This window comes from Myotis davidii, unplaced genomic scaffold (genome assembly GCF_000327345.1).
Source record: "Myotis davidii unplaced genomic scaffold, ASM32734v1 scaffold290, whole genome shotgun sequence".
NCBI classification, from domain to species: domain Eukaryota; kingdom Metazoa; phylum Chordata; class Mammalia; order Chiroptera; family Vespertilionidae; genus Myotis; species Myotis davidii.
In genome coordinates this window covers 1,910,097-1,924,684 of record NW_006285049.1, presented here as the reverse complement: position 1 = coordinate 1,924,684, position 14,588 = coordinate 1,910,097, and the positions used below count along the sequence as shown (strand labels likewise).

General features: G+C 36.2%; 1 protein-coding gene across 3 annotated transcripts in view; it reads right to left on the bottom strand.

Annotated features, from left to right (window-relative positions):
• SENP1 (SUMO1/sentrin specific peptidase 1) overlaps positions 1 to 14,588 on the bottom strand; it is a 49,252-nt gene that overhangs the window by 33,743 nt on the left and 921 nt on the right. The window contains exons 1-6 of one of the 3 annotated variants that reach the window (XM_015558594.1): positions 14,552 to 14,582; positions 11,564 to 11,611; positions 9,531 to 9,661; positions 8,540 to 8,624; positions 7,661 to 7,702; positions 3,467 to 3,626 (exon numbers count right to left, since the gene is read on the bottom strand). In XM_015558594.1, coding sequence (XP_015414080.1) covers positions 3,467 to 3,626; positions 7,661 to 7,702; positions 8,540 to 8,624; positions 9,531 to 9,661; positions 11,564 to 11,567 — 422 coding nt within the window. In that variant the 5' untranslated portion in view covers positions 11,568 to 11,611; positions 14,552 to 14,582. Of the gene's footprint in view, positions 1 to 3,466; positions 3,627 to 7,660; positions 7,703 to 8,539; positions 8,625 to 9,530; positions 9,662 to 11,563; positions 11,612 to 14,551; positions 14,583 to 14,588 lie in introns of those variants that run through there. The other 2 variants (XM_015558593.1, XM_006755495.2) reach the window with 2 other exon arrangements.

The following is a 14,588-nucleotide window of genomic DNA, read 5'->3' as shown; positions in this document are numbered from 1 at the left end:
GAGTGCAGAGAACCCCAAACAAAAGGAATCCAAAGAGGACAACACCAAGACACATCATAATTAAAATGCCAAGAGCAAAAGACAAAGAGAGAATCTTAAAAGCAGCAAGAGAAAGAAACTCAGTTACCTACAAGGGAATACCCATACGACTATCAGCTGATTTCTCAACAGAAACTTTGCAGGCCAGAAGGGAATGGCAAGAAATTTTCAAAGTGATGAATACCAAGAACCTACAACCAAGATTACTTTATCCAGCAATGCTATCATTCAGAAGTGAGAGTCAGATAATGAGCTTCACAGATAAGGAAAAGCTAAAGGAGTTCATCACCATCAAACCAGTATTATCTGAAATGCTGAAAGGTATCCTTTAAGAAGAGGAAGAAGAAGAAAAAGGTAAAGATACAAATTATGAACAACAAATACACATCTATCAACAAGTGAATCTGAAAATCAAGTGAATAATCTGATGAACAGAAAAAAATAAAATAAAATAAACTTTCTTTGGCCTATCCGGTTTTGCTCAGTGGTTAGAGCGTCAGCCCTTGGACTTAGGGGTCCTAAGTTCGATTCCAGTCAAGGGCACGTTCCTTGGTTGCAGGCTTGACCCCTGGCCCTGGTCGGGTGCATGCAGGAGGCAACCAATCCATGTTTCTCTCTCTGTCTCTCCCCCTCCCTCTACTCTGTCTGAAAATCAATGGAGCCCAGCCAGCGCAGTTGATCATTAAGCTATGAACCAGAAGGTCACAGTTCAATTCCTGGTCAGGGCACATGCCCAGGTTTCAGCCCAATCTCCGGTAGGGGGCATGCAGGAGGCAGCCAAGCAATGATTCTCTCTCATCATTGATGTTTCTATCTCTCTCCCTCCTTTCCTCTCTGAAATCAATAAAAATAAACTTATTTTGAAACTAGGTTAATAAAAAAGGAAGACCTAATCATATTTCCTGCCTTCCTGGTAGGAAATGTATTCCAGAGTCACCAAATAGCCCCAGCTAATGAGGAAGAAGAGCTCATCTTTAGCAGAGTGCCAATTAATAAGTGTAGGAAAAAATGATAAAATTAGAAAAATATTATCTCATTAACTCTAGTAAAATTATTATACATTCAGAGGAGGCCCAAAGGTACAAACTTCCTGTACTAGAGGACAAAATGATGATGTTATGAAAAAGAAATCTATAAAATCCAAACAAACTTCCTGTTGTAAAATGTCATAGGAATGTAATGTACAGCATGGTGAATATAGTTAATAATACTGTATTGCATATCTGAAAGTTGCTAAGATTAGATCTTAAAAGTTCTCCCACAAGAAAATAAATTTCTGTAACCATGTATGGTTATTGATGTCAACCAGACTTATGGTGATCATTTCACTATCGAATCATTATGTGGTATACTTGAAACTAATATGCTATGTCAATTATACCTCAATTTAAAAAAACTGTTACCAGATAAGAGTTATCAATTGAGACTAACAACTATTAGAGTGATATGAACTGGTCATTCATATAATGCCAAAGTAACATCATTTAGATTACATTCTAGTCACAAGGGGGAATGAAACCTAACTGTACAAATAAGGACGAGACTATTATCTCTCTAATCCTGAGATCAATCCATTATCACTAATGACAGAACCAGAGAGAGGTTTCCTAAATGTGAAATAAGACAGCATCACCTTTTACTCAAGTCAAAAACCTAGTTTAGAAAAAATATAAAGAATAAAGGACAAAATAATGATGTTATGACAAAGAAATCTGTAAAATCCAAAAAGTGAGACATTCTGCAGAAAAAAAAGTCATGTCATTAATAAAAGGGGCTGTTCTAGATTGTAAGAGACTGAAGGGCAATAACTACCAGATGCAATCCTAGATTGGATACTGGTTTGAGCAAAATTAGCTGTAAAGGATAGTTTGGGTCAACTAGGAAAATTTAAATATAATTTAGAGTATAAGATAAAATTTACTGAGTGGTAAAAAGGAGATGATTGGAAAAACAGATTAACAAAAGAATATGCACAGTATAAACTCATTTTGGGGGAAAAAAGTGTGTGTAAATGCAGAGAAAAAAGTTGGAAGGATATATACTAAAATTTTACAAAGGTGATCTCTGACTGGTGGGAATGCGAGGCTCCTATTTTTTATTTTTGCTTATCTGCATTTTCCAATTTTTTACAAAGCACATGTACTCTTTTTGCAATAATGTTACTTGAAAAAAATAACAGTATGGCATTGTTTAGCAAAAAAAGCAACCTGCCAAGAGACACAATATCTTTAATGGAGACAAAATGATATTATACATTTCATCATCGTATACATAGCATATATATTATGCTATATATGAGTAAGAGATAGTGAAAGAAGAGCAAGCATAGGAAAAGATTTGGAAGGAAATACACTAAGGGAAGGAGAATGAGATTGTGGGTAGTGGTCATGGGTCTTTAGTTTTATGAGTAATGTTTTAATTTTGTGAATGTATTCATGAATTCAGGTATAATTGTTTAAAATATTAAGAAGTGGGAAGATGATTCTGAGAGTACTGACACATGTTTCCACAGTCCATGTGCCAATAATCATAAAATAAAATAAAAGCCATCTTATTGGTGGCTTTCAATCAACACTAGAAAGCTTAGCCTTGACTAAGCAGGAAATTAAATGATATAACATGCCTAAAACCCATCACTCCTGTAAAATTTAAGAAGTCATAAATACTATTTTAAATAATATTTTACTTATATAGTAAAGCGCCTGATGGCAAAGCTTCTAAGCCAAATTTCATCTGCCTTTAATTATCAGTATAAACTTGGTGAGAGGATAGGTAGGGCTTATGAAGTTGGGCTCAACAGTAAATAGGAGCAAGTACTTTGTGACTCTATTTTCTAACAGAAATAGCTTATGTCTAGATGACTAAGGCCATGAGGTACAGAGCTGCCTTGGTTTAAGCAGTCTCTGTTATGTAAGAGCTCACAACATGTGCTAGTTTATTTGCTACTTTAGTTGCAGATACTGGTTTTCACTTTGACATTCATAATAGCTATACAGATCCTCAAGGGTCCTAATATACTCATACCTACCAAGATTTCCCTCAAAACTCTCCTCTAGCCCAGCTGGTATGCACAAAGAGGTCACCGAATGATTCCCGGTCAGGGCACATGCCTGGGTTGCAGCCTCAATCCCCAGCAGGAGGCAGCCGATTGATGTCCTCATCAATGTTTCTATCTCTCTCCCTTCCTCTCTCTAAAATCAATAAAAAATATATCTTAAAAAAGCTCTCTCCTTTAATATGATTTGGCTGTCATCAAAATTCACCACCAAGTAAAAGTTGAAAGTTTAAAATGGACTTGTCCATATCTCTATGGTTTAAAGTTCAAAATGGTGTTACTCTTTTAAAATACCAATGTAACAACTATCTTATAGCCATTTCCTCTTATATCGCAGAAAGGGCTTATGAACTAAGCAGCCAGAATACCTACCTTGAGGTCTTTCGGGTTTCGAGGTAAAGACTTCGGCTGTTTCTTGATTTTTGTGAAGTTGTACCTGATGCTGGAGTGGAATTTCTCCACTGGCCATTTGCACTCTGACCAAAGGTTCTTAAGTCTCCTGAGCCAAGAAAACTGTCTGAGGAAGGTTTATCTAAAGGAATAAAAGTTTGAATAAATTAAATACCTACTGTGGTTCTCCATTTGACTGCAACCATGTCCAACATTGAATTCTAAAGTAATGTGGCATATTACCATGTCTCTCATGGAAGATCCCAGTCTCAACTGCCAGTAAAGTCTGCAGTAAGGGAACTTCTACAAACTATAATTGATTCAGCCATACTAACCTGAAAATTGTTGAAGGAGCTGAATCCTGCCACAGCCATGTGCCTTATCTGCATCAATGTGACTCCGTGGTGTCCACCAAAAGTCAACATTTTACCCCAACTATATCTTGCAAGCACTCCCAGGCCTGGGCCTGAAAGAAGGTAGGCCAGACCAGTAAGAAAGCAGGTGGAGGGCCGAAAATTGTAATTCAAATGAACAACAGTTATTGCTTAATAAGCAGCTGGTATCTCCTGTTTTTAATTACCATGTTCACAACTCAGAGGCTCTCTCTAAGAGCAGAGATAACTTAATTGCTGCTTATTCTGGCCAGTTTATGGCAAGAATGACCCATCATGTTCATCTGGTTCTGATATGGTATCTCAGTCACTTAATGCCATAATCAACAGACATATCAATACTCCAATGCTTTCTGCTGCAATCAGGCTAAGAATTGTTTATTTTTTTTTGAATTTTCTGACTTGTGGCTTACAAGCAAGAATAATAAATTTTTTTTCAGTTGATCAGGATTATCAGAATTCAGGGTAAATAAGATATAAAAAAGCAGCAGTCAGGGTGATATTAGTACCAATTGATTCACCAGTGGATAAACCTAATCTAATAATTAAATTTACTTCCAAAACGAATGTCCCAAAAAATGTATACACACACTTAGAAGAATTATAAAGGCAATCTTTACTAAAATACATTTCTTTTTCAAAATTCAACTTAAAGTACATATACATTTTTTTTGACACCCTCTATTTCCAAGTTTCAGCTAAGAACAGAATAATTTCTATACCTTCCTCTCCTAATCATCAAGACTGGACAATTTACATGCCTTCAAAATAACTTCAGATGTTAGGCTATGGAACTCTGAGGAGCATCAGTGGAAAAACGAGAATGATAATTCTCTGCTTCCTACATTTTTTGGTCTGTCAATATCACATTGAAGATATCACATTGAAGCATATTACTATAGGACTTTTAACATTACATATTTATGTTATTTAAAATATTTAATGTAGCCTTTGATATTCTCTCCACAAAGTATGGCAGCTGACAAAAGTATAAGTTTTGTATTGTGTTATGTGTGTTTTTTCCAGTTGATCAGGATTATCAGGATTTAGGGTAAATATGATATATAAAAAAAGCAGCAGTCAGGGTGAGTGATATTAGTACCAGTTGATTCACCAGTGGGTAAACCTAATCTAATAATTTAATTTACTTTCAAAATGAATTACAACCTTTCTCCTTTGTAATCATTACGTATGCTTAGTATCTTTTACCATTACTTTCAAGATAGAGACATGAGGCTAATGAAAATGAGTCTCATTAAAGGACCAGAAAATTATCTTCAAATTAAATGCAAAGCAGTAACAATAGACATTTTTGTCTCTCATACTTTTTTGCTAAAATTTGATTAGGGAATGATCTCACTAGAGATGTCTACCAAAAAATGAAAATTACCCTGACAGGTGTGAAATTTGAGATTAAGGATAAATTAGAGTAGCCTTCTCAAGGGCATGTAAAAAATACCTCAGCTTTAAAATGCAAGGGAAAGGCACAGAGTCAAGCAGTCTGTTTAACCAGAATAAGGTGGTTTCATCTTTACTCAACAAAATCACTGAACAGTCCTCTACTGCTGATGTGACCAAACAAAGATACAGAGGGACCAACGATATAACAGACACTCATTTTTTGGTGATTTAGCCTGGTTTTCAGTCATCATTAAGAAATGAGACTGCCTATGCCACAAATAAGATTACTTATCATGTGTATATAAACACACATAAAACTATAAGAAAATATAACCAAATTTTAATTTTGGTTGTGTTCTAATAAAATCATGGGTATTTTCCTACTTTTCTCTATTAATTCTCTATAAGAATAGGCAGTATTTTTATGGGTATCTTAAAAAAAAAAAGTGTATAAGCCAATCACTTACTATGAAAGTAACCAACAGTATGTAGTTCCTGCTTTCCTTGGGATTTATTTAGTTATTATAAATAGCAGGATGCTTTAAATCATTTCATCTACTAAATGCCAGTTTGGCAACCTAATTTAACAAATTTTCTAAAGAGAAGACATTGATAAAGATTCTAAGCATGAGCAAAATCATTTCTTCTTTGTTTAGGGTTTAAAATGTTTTAATTTTCTATTCAATTATACTCTTAATCAAAGAGGTCCTGAAGTCTGACGAGCACTAAGTTATTAAAATGAAAATGCTGCATTTTTTCTGTTTTCTAAAAAAAATTTTTTAAATATATTTTATTGATTTTTTTATAGAGAGGAAGGGAGAGGGACAGAGAGTCAGAAACATCGATGAGAGAGAAACATCGATTCAGCTGCCTCCTGCACGTCCCCGACCAGGGATGTGCCCACAACCAAGGCACATGCCCTTGACCGGAATCGAACCTGGGACCCTTCAGTCTGCAGGCCGACACTCTATCCACTAAGCCAAACCGGTTAAGGCTAAAACATTTTTTAAATCAGTGTTTCTAATAGTCAAATCTTAAATGGATTAAGAAGTAGATTTTTAAAAGCTTGATATGCCTCTGTCACATGCCATTGAGAAGGCTTCTCATATATCAAGAGTCAGATCCAGTAAAGCAATAAACAGAAAGCTCCAGACCCTACATTCTAAAGTTTGGGATTTTCCTGTGTTTGTTTTCATTTTGGTGGAGGAAAGGATAGCAGGGTGAGAGAGGAGACAAATGCCAATACAGTCAGAATGAGAAAACTAAGGCAGGTAAACTTGGGACCCATGTCTAGCACAATTAAGAGGCAAAGCTCGAAGTGACTTGACTGATCACAGAAATCAATGTGGAGATTATCAGAAAATAATACATCCAAAGGAGATAGCAGAGACAAAATTCTGTAGGACATGCAATGAACTGAAATAAGTATGGCAAAGAAAGTTTTAAAAAGTACATGGTAAAAAGTAGATTTAAATGAAAAACTTTATTATAAGAAAAAGGCATATAGACCCTTGACATTCAAGATTTAAAATTCTGATTTTTAGAGAATGACCTTAGAGGTCTTGTAGATAAGGACAAATATAGGAAAAATGTAACTCTCAAAAATAATTTAACTGAGATAAAAGCCAGGAATTTGGCCAAATATCACTATAGTCAAGAACATGATGATTTGAGAGGAGTTAAGGATGAGTTGAATTATAGCAGACTGTGAATATAATTTTCCCTATAAAACTGTTTATTATTGAGCAATTATTTTTAACTAAAAGCAAATATTCTATCCAATGGTAAATCAGCATGTGAAATTACAAGGAAACACAAACTGAGTTCAAATGGAAATATTAATTATCTGATTTCATTATCCACTCAACTACCCTTCCCTTAGGATTAATAATGAGCTATCAAACCAGCTTTCAGGTTCTTTGCTCATCAGAAAGGATTTTTCAATAATAATGATGACTGCCCTGGCTGGTTTGGCTCAGTGCTTAGAGCATCAGTCCATGGACTGAAGGGTGGCAGGTTCGATTCTGGTCAACGGCAGGTACCTTGGTTGCAGGCTCCATCCCTGGCCCCAGTCAGGGCTCACGCGAGAGGCAGCCAGTTGATGTGTCTCTCTCACATTGATGTTCTCTCACATCGATGTTTCTCTGTCTTTCCCCCTCCCTTAAACTCTCTCTAAAAATCAATGGAAAAATATCCTCAGGTAAGGATTAACAAAAAAACAATAATAAGAACCATGACAACTGATTTTTCTATACAAATTATGCACATACTATGTGGAGACCATTTCCCATCCCAGTAGAGGAAATCCAGTGCCCAGGATAAATTACCACCCACCTAAATGACATTTAAATATAATATAAATCTAAAAGAGCATCATACTAACGTCTTTTTAGGGGAGGAGATCTCATCTTGCTGACAAAGAATCCTGAGGAAGCCAAATAACAACAATAATTATTACTTGCATTTCATACTTATCTGTTTATCCTTATAAAAATCTCACTGAGGCAGGTTCAGTGGTATTACTAATATTCCCATATTTGTGATAACATGGGGAGATTGAAGCAGGAGTGTAAAGACATAGGAAAACACTAATATCTTCTTGAGTCTGCCAAGAGACTAATGAGCAAAAATTCTTCGTTTCCCCAAGACAGAACCAGAAAATCTTTGGAAGTCCAAATCTTAGGAAGGGGAGATGCAAAGTCAGGCAGCCCAGGGGCTAGAATAGCCTAGAGAATGCTGACTTCTGTCATGGATCACAAGCTGAATAGGCAAGCCCTCAAATATGCAAGCATGGCTGTGGCAGGTGCTAGATAGAGACATGTACTTAACATTTCCTGCCCTGATGGAGGGATACACTTGGGCAGAAATAAATTTTCAGAATTCATGGTTTCAAGCAGAATTGAAATAGGCTAACTTTGAGCTTTAAATCAATAAAATAAATAACCTTTACATCACATAGACATATCTAAAACAAAACAAAACACTGTAGTGCTTTTTACAATGACATAATGAACAAGTAGGAGAATGGATTTCAAAACAACTTTTCCATTAAAAAATATTTAGTCGAGACTAGATCAGTTAAGTATCATAGCAACAACATATACATACACACATACACAGCTTACTAAAATGATGTGTTAGTGGAGAAAATACTATTTTGCTTTTGACAATGCTTTCACTTTTACAGATGGCAAACACAAATGATACACTAGGAAGAAATCTGAAAGGTATGTAGGTTTTGACTCCAAGTAATGTATCATACCTGAATAATAATTTGAACTATAAGCTGCACTTCTTGTAGAACATGTATAAGATCCGTCCAAACTTCCTTGCCTGGAAGGTAATATCTAAACAAAGCAGAAAAGATTTTTCTGAAATCATATTCTGACAATAAAATGTAGTACTTTATACTAGAAAAATATGTATCATTAAACAAGATTATGACCTATTTCAGAATTCAATACAGGGTAGGGCAAAAATAAGTTTATAGTTGTGAAGCACATGAAACACAGTTTATTTTTGTATTATTATTTATTAATTATTGTGTTATTTTCCATATGAACAATTGTAAACCTATTTTTGCCCATCCCTGTATGACTAATTATATTTATACACATTATAAATTAAACAACATACTACTAAGTAAGAAAAACATAGACAGTCTGATAAAATGAGGCTTCAAGGAGAAAAAACAGGCAAAAATATCTGTTATACAATTTAATTCAAAAACTGCTCATGAGAAGGTAATTATACATTTAGTATTTCCTGTTCTGAAAACCAGTGCATCATATATCAAAAAGGCAGACAGCCGAAACTGGTTTGGCTCAGTGGATAGAGCGTCGGCCTGCGGACTGAAAGGTCCCGGGTTTGATTCCGGTCAGGGGCATGTACCTGGATTGCGGGCACATCCCCAGTGGGAGATGTGCAGGAGGCAGCTGATCGATGTTTCTCTCTCATCGATGTTTCTGGCTCTCTATCTCTCTGAAGTCTGACGAGCTAGAAACATCGATGAGAGAGAAACACCGATCAGCTGCCTCCTGCACATCTCCCACTGGTACTGTTGTCAAAGAACTCATGCATAGTCTGGTTCTTGTCTTAACTTTAATATATCAAATAGAATTTCAAACATTAGAGTCACTGATTCTAAAGAGGTTATATATATGCTTGTTCTTTTGAGTTTGCTGTTAAACTAGATAAGATGAAAACTTAAGCCAAAATAATTCATTAACTGACAAAAGAAAATTATTTCTAACCTGATGGTCAGAAAGTGAAAGCTGGTCCTCTGGAAAACCTGTTTGCGAAAGGAGATGGGTTTTGAATATGGAGTTGTGGTTCACTAAAGTTACTTCTCCAGCATCCATTCTCATCCCATCAGCAATATCATCTGGAGAAAGAGTCCGGATTAGTTCAAGTCACATAATGCTTTAATAACTACTTTATTATACATCAGTCTTTTCATTTAATAAATGTAATTCCCAGCCCTGGCTGGGTGGCTCAGTTTGTTGGAGCATCAGTCCATAAACCAAAAGGTTACAGGTTCAATCCCCATTTGGGGCAATTACAAGAGGCAATTGATTGATTTTTATCTCTCACATTGATGTTTCTCTTTCTCTCCCTCCTTTTCTCTTTCTCTAAAAATCAATAAAAACATGTCCTTGGGTAAGGATGATAACAATAATAATTCCCAAAGACCAGCCATGTAATAAGACCTCTCCTTCATAAATAACCATTGGCAAGAAATCTCAAAACTGTCAAGAGTTAAATGCAAAATTTTAAAATAATGACATTTCCCCAAAATAAATTTTTGAATGTTTTAACTGTAGGAAAAATTTTAATATAATAAGAATGGAGCAAAATTTTACAATTCAAAAAACAAACACTAGTTAACAGTGGTTTATTTCTTGTTTTAATTCAAAAAAATTAATCGACCTAAAAATGTTCTGCCAAAAACATTTATTCATATGGCTCTTAACAGACATCAGCTCAATCACTGTAATATTATGGCAGAATCTTACTTTACAACCATTTTTTGAGAACTTTGTTACTTTCTTATAAAAGAGTAGAATAGAAACAAATAATAAAGGAACTCAATGACTTATAATATCAGCAATTAGAAAAAAGGGAAACAAATGACAGAATGTACACAAAGCTAAAGGGAAAAACAAAATAAGAGAGAAGACCAATGTGAATTTAAAAGGAGCAGATAGAATATCTTAAGATCTAACTGTATAGGTTTTCAGCCTACTCTTTTTTAAAAAATTTATTGATTTTAGAGCGACAAGTGGTAGGGCCACTTATTTATGCATTCACTAGTTGATTCCTCAAACCCACAACCTTAGTGTATTGGGATGATGCTTTAAATCAGAGGTGGGAAACGTGCAGCCCTTGGGCCCTATAAGGCCCCCGGAATCACTTGTTCTGATCCTGCCAAGGCATGAGGGGTGAGTTAATTCAATGTTTGACCAAATATAGCTGGCTAATTTTTAAGTTGATAATTCTGTATGGCCCGAGAATGTTATAAATATCCAAATGGCCCTTGGCAGAAAAAAGGTCCCCCACCCCTGCTCTACTAGTAAATGATGCTCTAACCAACTGAGCTACCCAGCCAGGGCTCTCAATCTATTCTTAATTTGGCTAGTAGTCTTTACCTTATATTGACCCCCCTTTACAGACATAAAGTACATTGAATAGTGGAAAATGTTCCAGTCACAACTGTCAGTGCCACTAGCTAAATGAAACTTAAAATTTACCTTAATCAAATTATTTATCATATAGAAGGAAATATAACAGTACTAAAGGGCAAGGACTCTGGAACCAGGCTGCCTGAGTTTAAATCCTGGCTCTGCCAGTTATAGTTGTGTGACCCTAGGCAAGTTTCTTAACCTCTGTGTGTAAGTTTCCTTGTCGATATAATGGGGATAACAGTGCCTATTTTGTAGGTACTATAGGTACCCTTGTAAGATGACTGTAAATTAAATAAATACATTTTAAGTAATTAGAAGAGGGCCTCGCACATAGTAAATGTCTGCTGGTGTGTATTATTTGGCTTTTTCAATACAATGAATGAGAAAATGCTTCCCAACAATGCTATAGACCAAGTCTCAACTAAAAGAAAATTGTTTGGTATACTGTATTACATAATTAGTATGAGATCTCCCTTAAAATTATTAAGCACAAAAATGCAAATATTAAAAACGTTAAGAAAACCCATTCTTCCAATTCAGCTTAACTAATCAGAGTAACTACAACCAGAAGGACTGAATGATCACTTCATAATCAGTCTTACCCATGTCAGGTCTTTTCACATCACTGACTTCAGCAGAAATACAAAGTCCTATAAAAGAAGGCAGAAAACAGAAAGGTTATATACTGCAATATCTCCTTCATTTAATTATAAAACAGGAAACCACTCAGAAGTGAAATTTGTGTTTTTAGTGGAGAAAAATAAAAGGTGATAAGGAGAGTTGAGTTGATGGGAAGAAAATGAGAACTATAACTAGCCTGAGGTCTTCCCAAACATTTCTACAATCTGTGCTATACTAAACAGCAATTATGGACTACCCACAGAATCACAGAATATTACATCAAGAAGCAAGTTAGGCGAGCCAACCCTTTGGACACTCATTTGCATTTGGTCATAGAGTTGACTAGTGACTACACTGAAATTCCCAACCCATTGCTCTTGCCATTATCTCATGCTAAACTATTTCATAAACAAGTGACAGATCTTGTGGTGGTCCTATTAAGACTTGTCTTCCATGTGCGTCTTATTCAGTAGCCAAACATAAAGCTGCTGATATTCTGAGGACAGTCAAGGAATGCCCCAGTCGTACTAAATACTTTCTCCCCATAGTTACTCAAACTGCTGGAATTCAAAGCTCTTTTGCTTATATGAAATTACTTTCTCCTCTGGTGGATCTAATTTTCCCAGAAAAGGAAGTTAAAAGCCTAACTGCTTGGGACTAGGTTAATAAGCATACCCTCAGCACACATACTTCTTGGCAGATTTCCAAGAGAAGACTAGGCATGATAGTCACACTTACATTACTCATAATCCTATCACCATTATTTTAAAAAAAGACTGAATACTTCATCAGCTACAGAGTGGTAACAGGTATTCTGTTATGCTATGATCACAACAAAGTGCACACACAAAGAAAGGCTGCTTCAGCAAACAAGAAATCAAAGAATTTGAGAGATTATGTTCAGAGAGGTTAAGTGACTTGCCTAAAATCACACAGATGGAGCAAAGGGAAAGCAAAAACCCAGGTATCCTGACTTAAAAGCAAATGTGATTTTCAACAAACATCACAAAACTTCTCATCCTTTAACATATCCTCAATTCAAGGAGTCATACACTTTAGCAAGATAAAAGCAAACCCTAGCTAATTCTAGGGAATCTATCCTGTTTTATGATTTTAATAATTAAAGCCCTAAATTTACATTTTCATACAAATATACCCAGCTTCTTCAGTGTGCTTATGGTACTTTCATTTTGCCACTTTGCAGAAGCACTGGGAGAAGGGACATTTAATCCAAGATTCAACATGAAATGCTGGATCTGGAACCTTTGGTGCCACTAAAATTCTTATAAGCATAAACATTTTTTCCTTTTTAGAAAAGTATTCTAATAACTCATTTCCTAGTTCACATTGGTCATTTATTTTACTCAAAGAACATAAATAGTTACAGATATTCATGTGAAGTCAATTTAGTAACTGAACAGAAGATAACTGGAAATCTGAGAGAAAAAAATGGCAAAGTCCTGACAGTAACAAAATGTAACAAGTATGACAAAACATTTATGTGCTTACATACATGCAAAGAGGTGATTACAAGAGAATGTTTAGAGCTATGAAGTTACTAGAAAGTATATACTGTAGGAACCACTGTACAATTAGCGTTAGCCAGGGCCAAGTTGTGGTTAGGACCATTTATGATATGAAAAGGGTGTGGAAGTAATCATGTGAATCACCCTACTTTGTGCTCTGGAAAACTCTGTATATGATACAGTTTGTACTATATCATCATGTTTTTGTTTTGGGTATTTTTACATGTATTCTCTCCCAATTAGACTCTTAACACCTTATACACTAAGAAACTTCTTGCACACACACACACATTTACTGTGCACCAATTACACACACACAAGATACTGAGGATAAGAAGAATAAGAACTGAGAAGAGCACTGCCTACTGGGGGAAGTAAGATCCATAAATGGATATTTACAGCAAGACAATAAAGCTAATGCAATTGGTAGATGTGGGAGTCAGGTAAAGGAAAGGCTTGCAAGCAGTAGTTAAGAGTTACATCATCTTAGCCTGAAGTAGCAGAACCTGTTTTTTAATCCATTTGCTTCTCTAGATTCAACTCAAAAGATGGGTGATATGAAGACCACATTAATTGTAATCAGATAAAAATGAATGACGTTTCCAAAATAGAACTAAAGCCCTAGCCGGTTGGGATAATTAATTGTAATTAGGTAAAAAAATGAATGAGGTTTCCAAACTGGAACTAGAGCCCTAGCCGGTTCAGCTCACTGGATAGAGCTTCGGCCTTTGGACAGAAGGGTCCCGGGGTCAATTCCGGTCAAGGGCAGGTACCTTGGTTGCAGGCTCCTCCCCTGCCTGGGCCCAGGTCAGGGTGTGTGCAGGAGGCAACCAAATGATGTGTTTCTCTCACATGGATGTCTTCCCCTCTCTCTTCCACTCTCTTTAAAAGATCAATGGAAAAATATCCACAGATGAAGATTTTTTAAAAAAAGATTTTTTAAACATACACACACAAAAAGAAATGGCACTGGAGGGGGGCGGGTAAGGAAGAAAATCTCTAAATTGGAAGAAAGTGAAGGAATCATGCTTAAAGAGATGCTTAAAGTTTCACTGTAAATGTAATTTCCAATGTAGTGTAATTTACCTTTCAATAGGCGTCCTTAACACAAATTATCTTTATAAAGAGTAAAGGTCCGGCCTATTCCATCCACAATACCCAATTAGAACAGGAACCCCAAGTCAAATGGTTGGTGGGCTCTAGAGGGTTTCACAGACGTTTTGTAAGAATCACCACCACCCCGATTACAGTGAGCGTAGCAAACGCGAAGTGCCTTTAACAAGGCTGAGCGGAGAGCGATAAAGGAGCAAGTTACTGCCAACAAGATAGTGCCAATGCTGCAGAGGCGGCGATAACCCGAAATCACCAAGCTCGGGAGGAGCTGGGAGCGCGGCCAGAAAGCCCACGGCAGGGGGCACCGGGAGAGGCGGTTCGGCGAATTACCGGGAGGCGATGAGCCGGTTAGGCAAAGGCGGGTGGG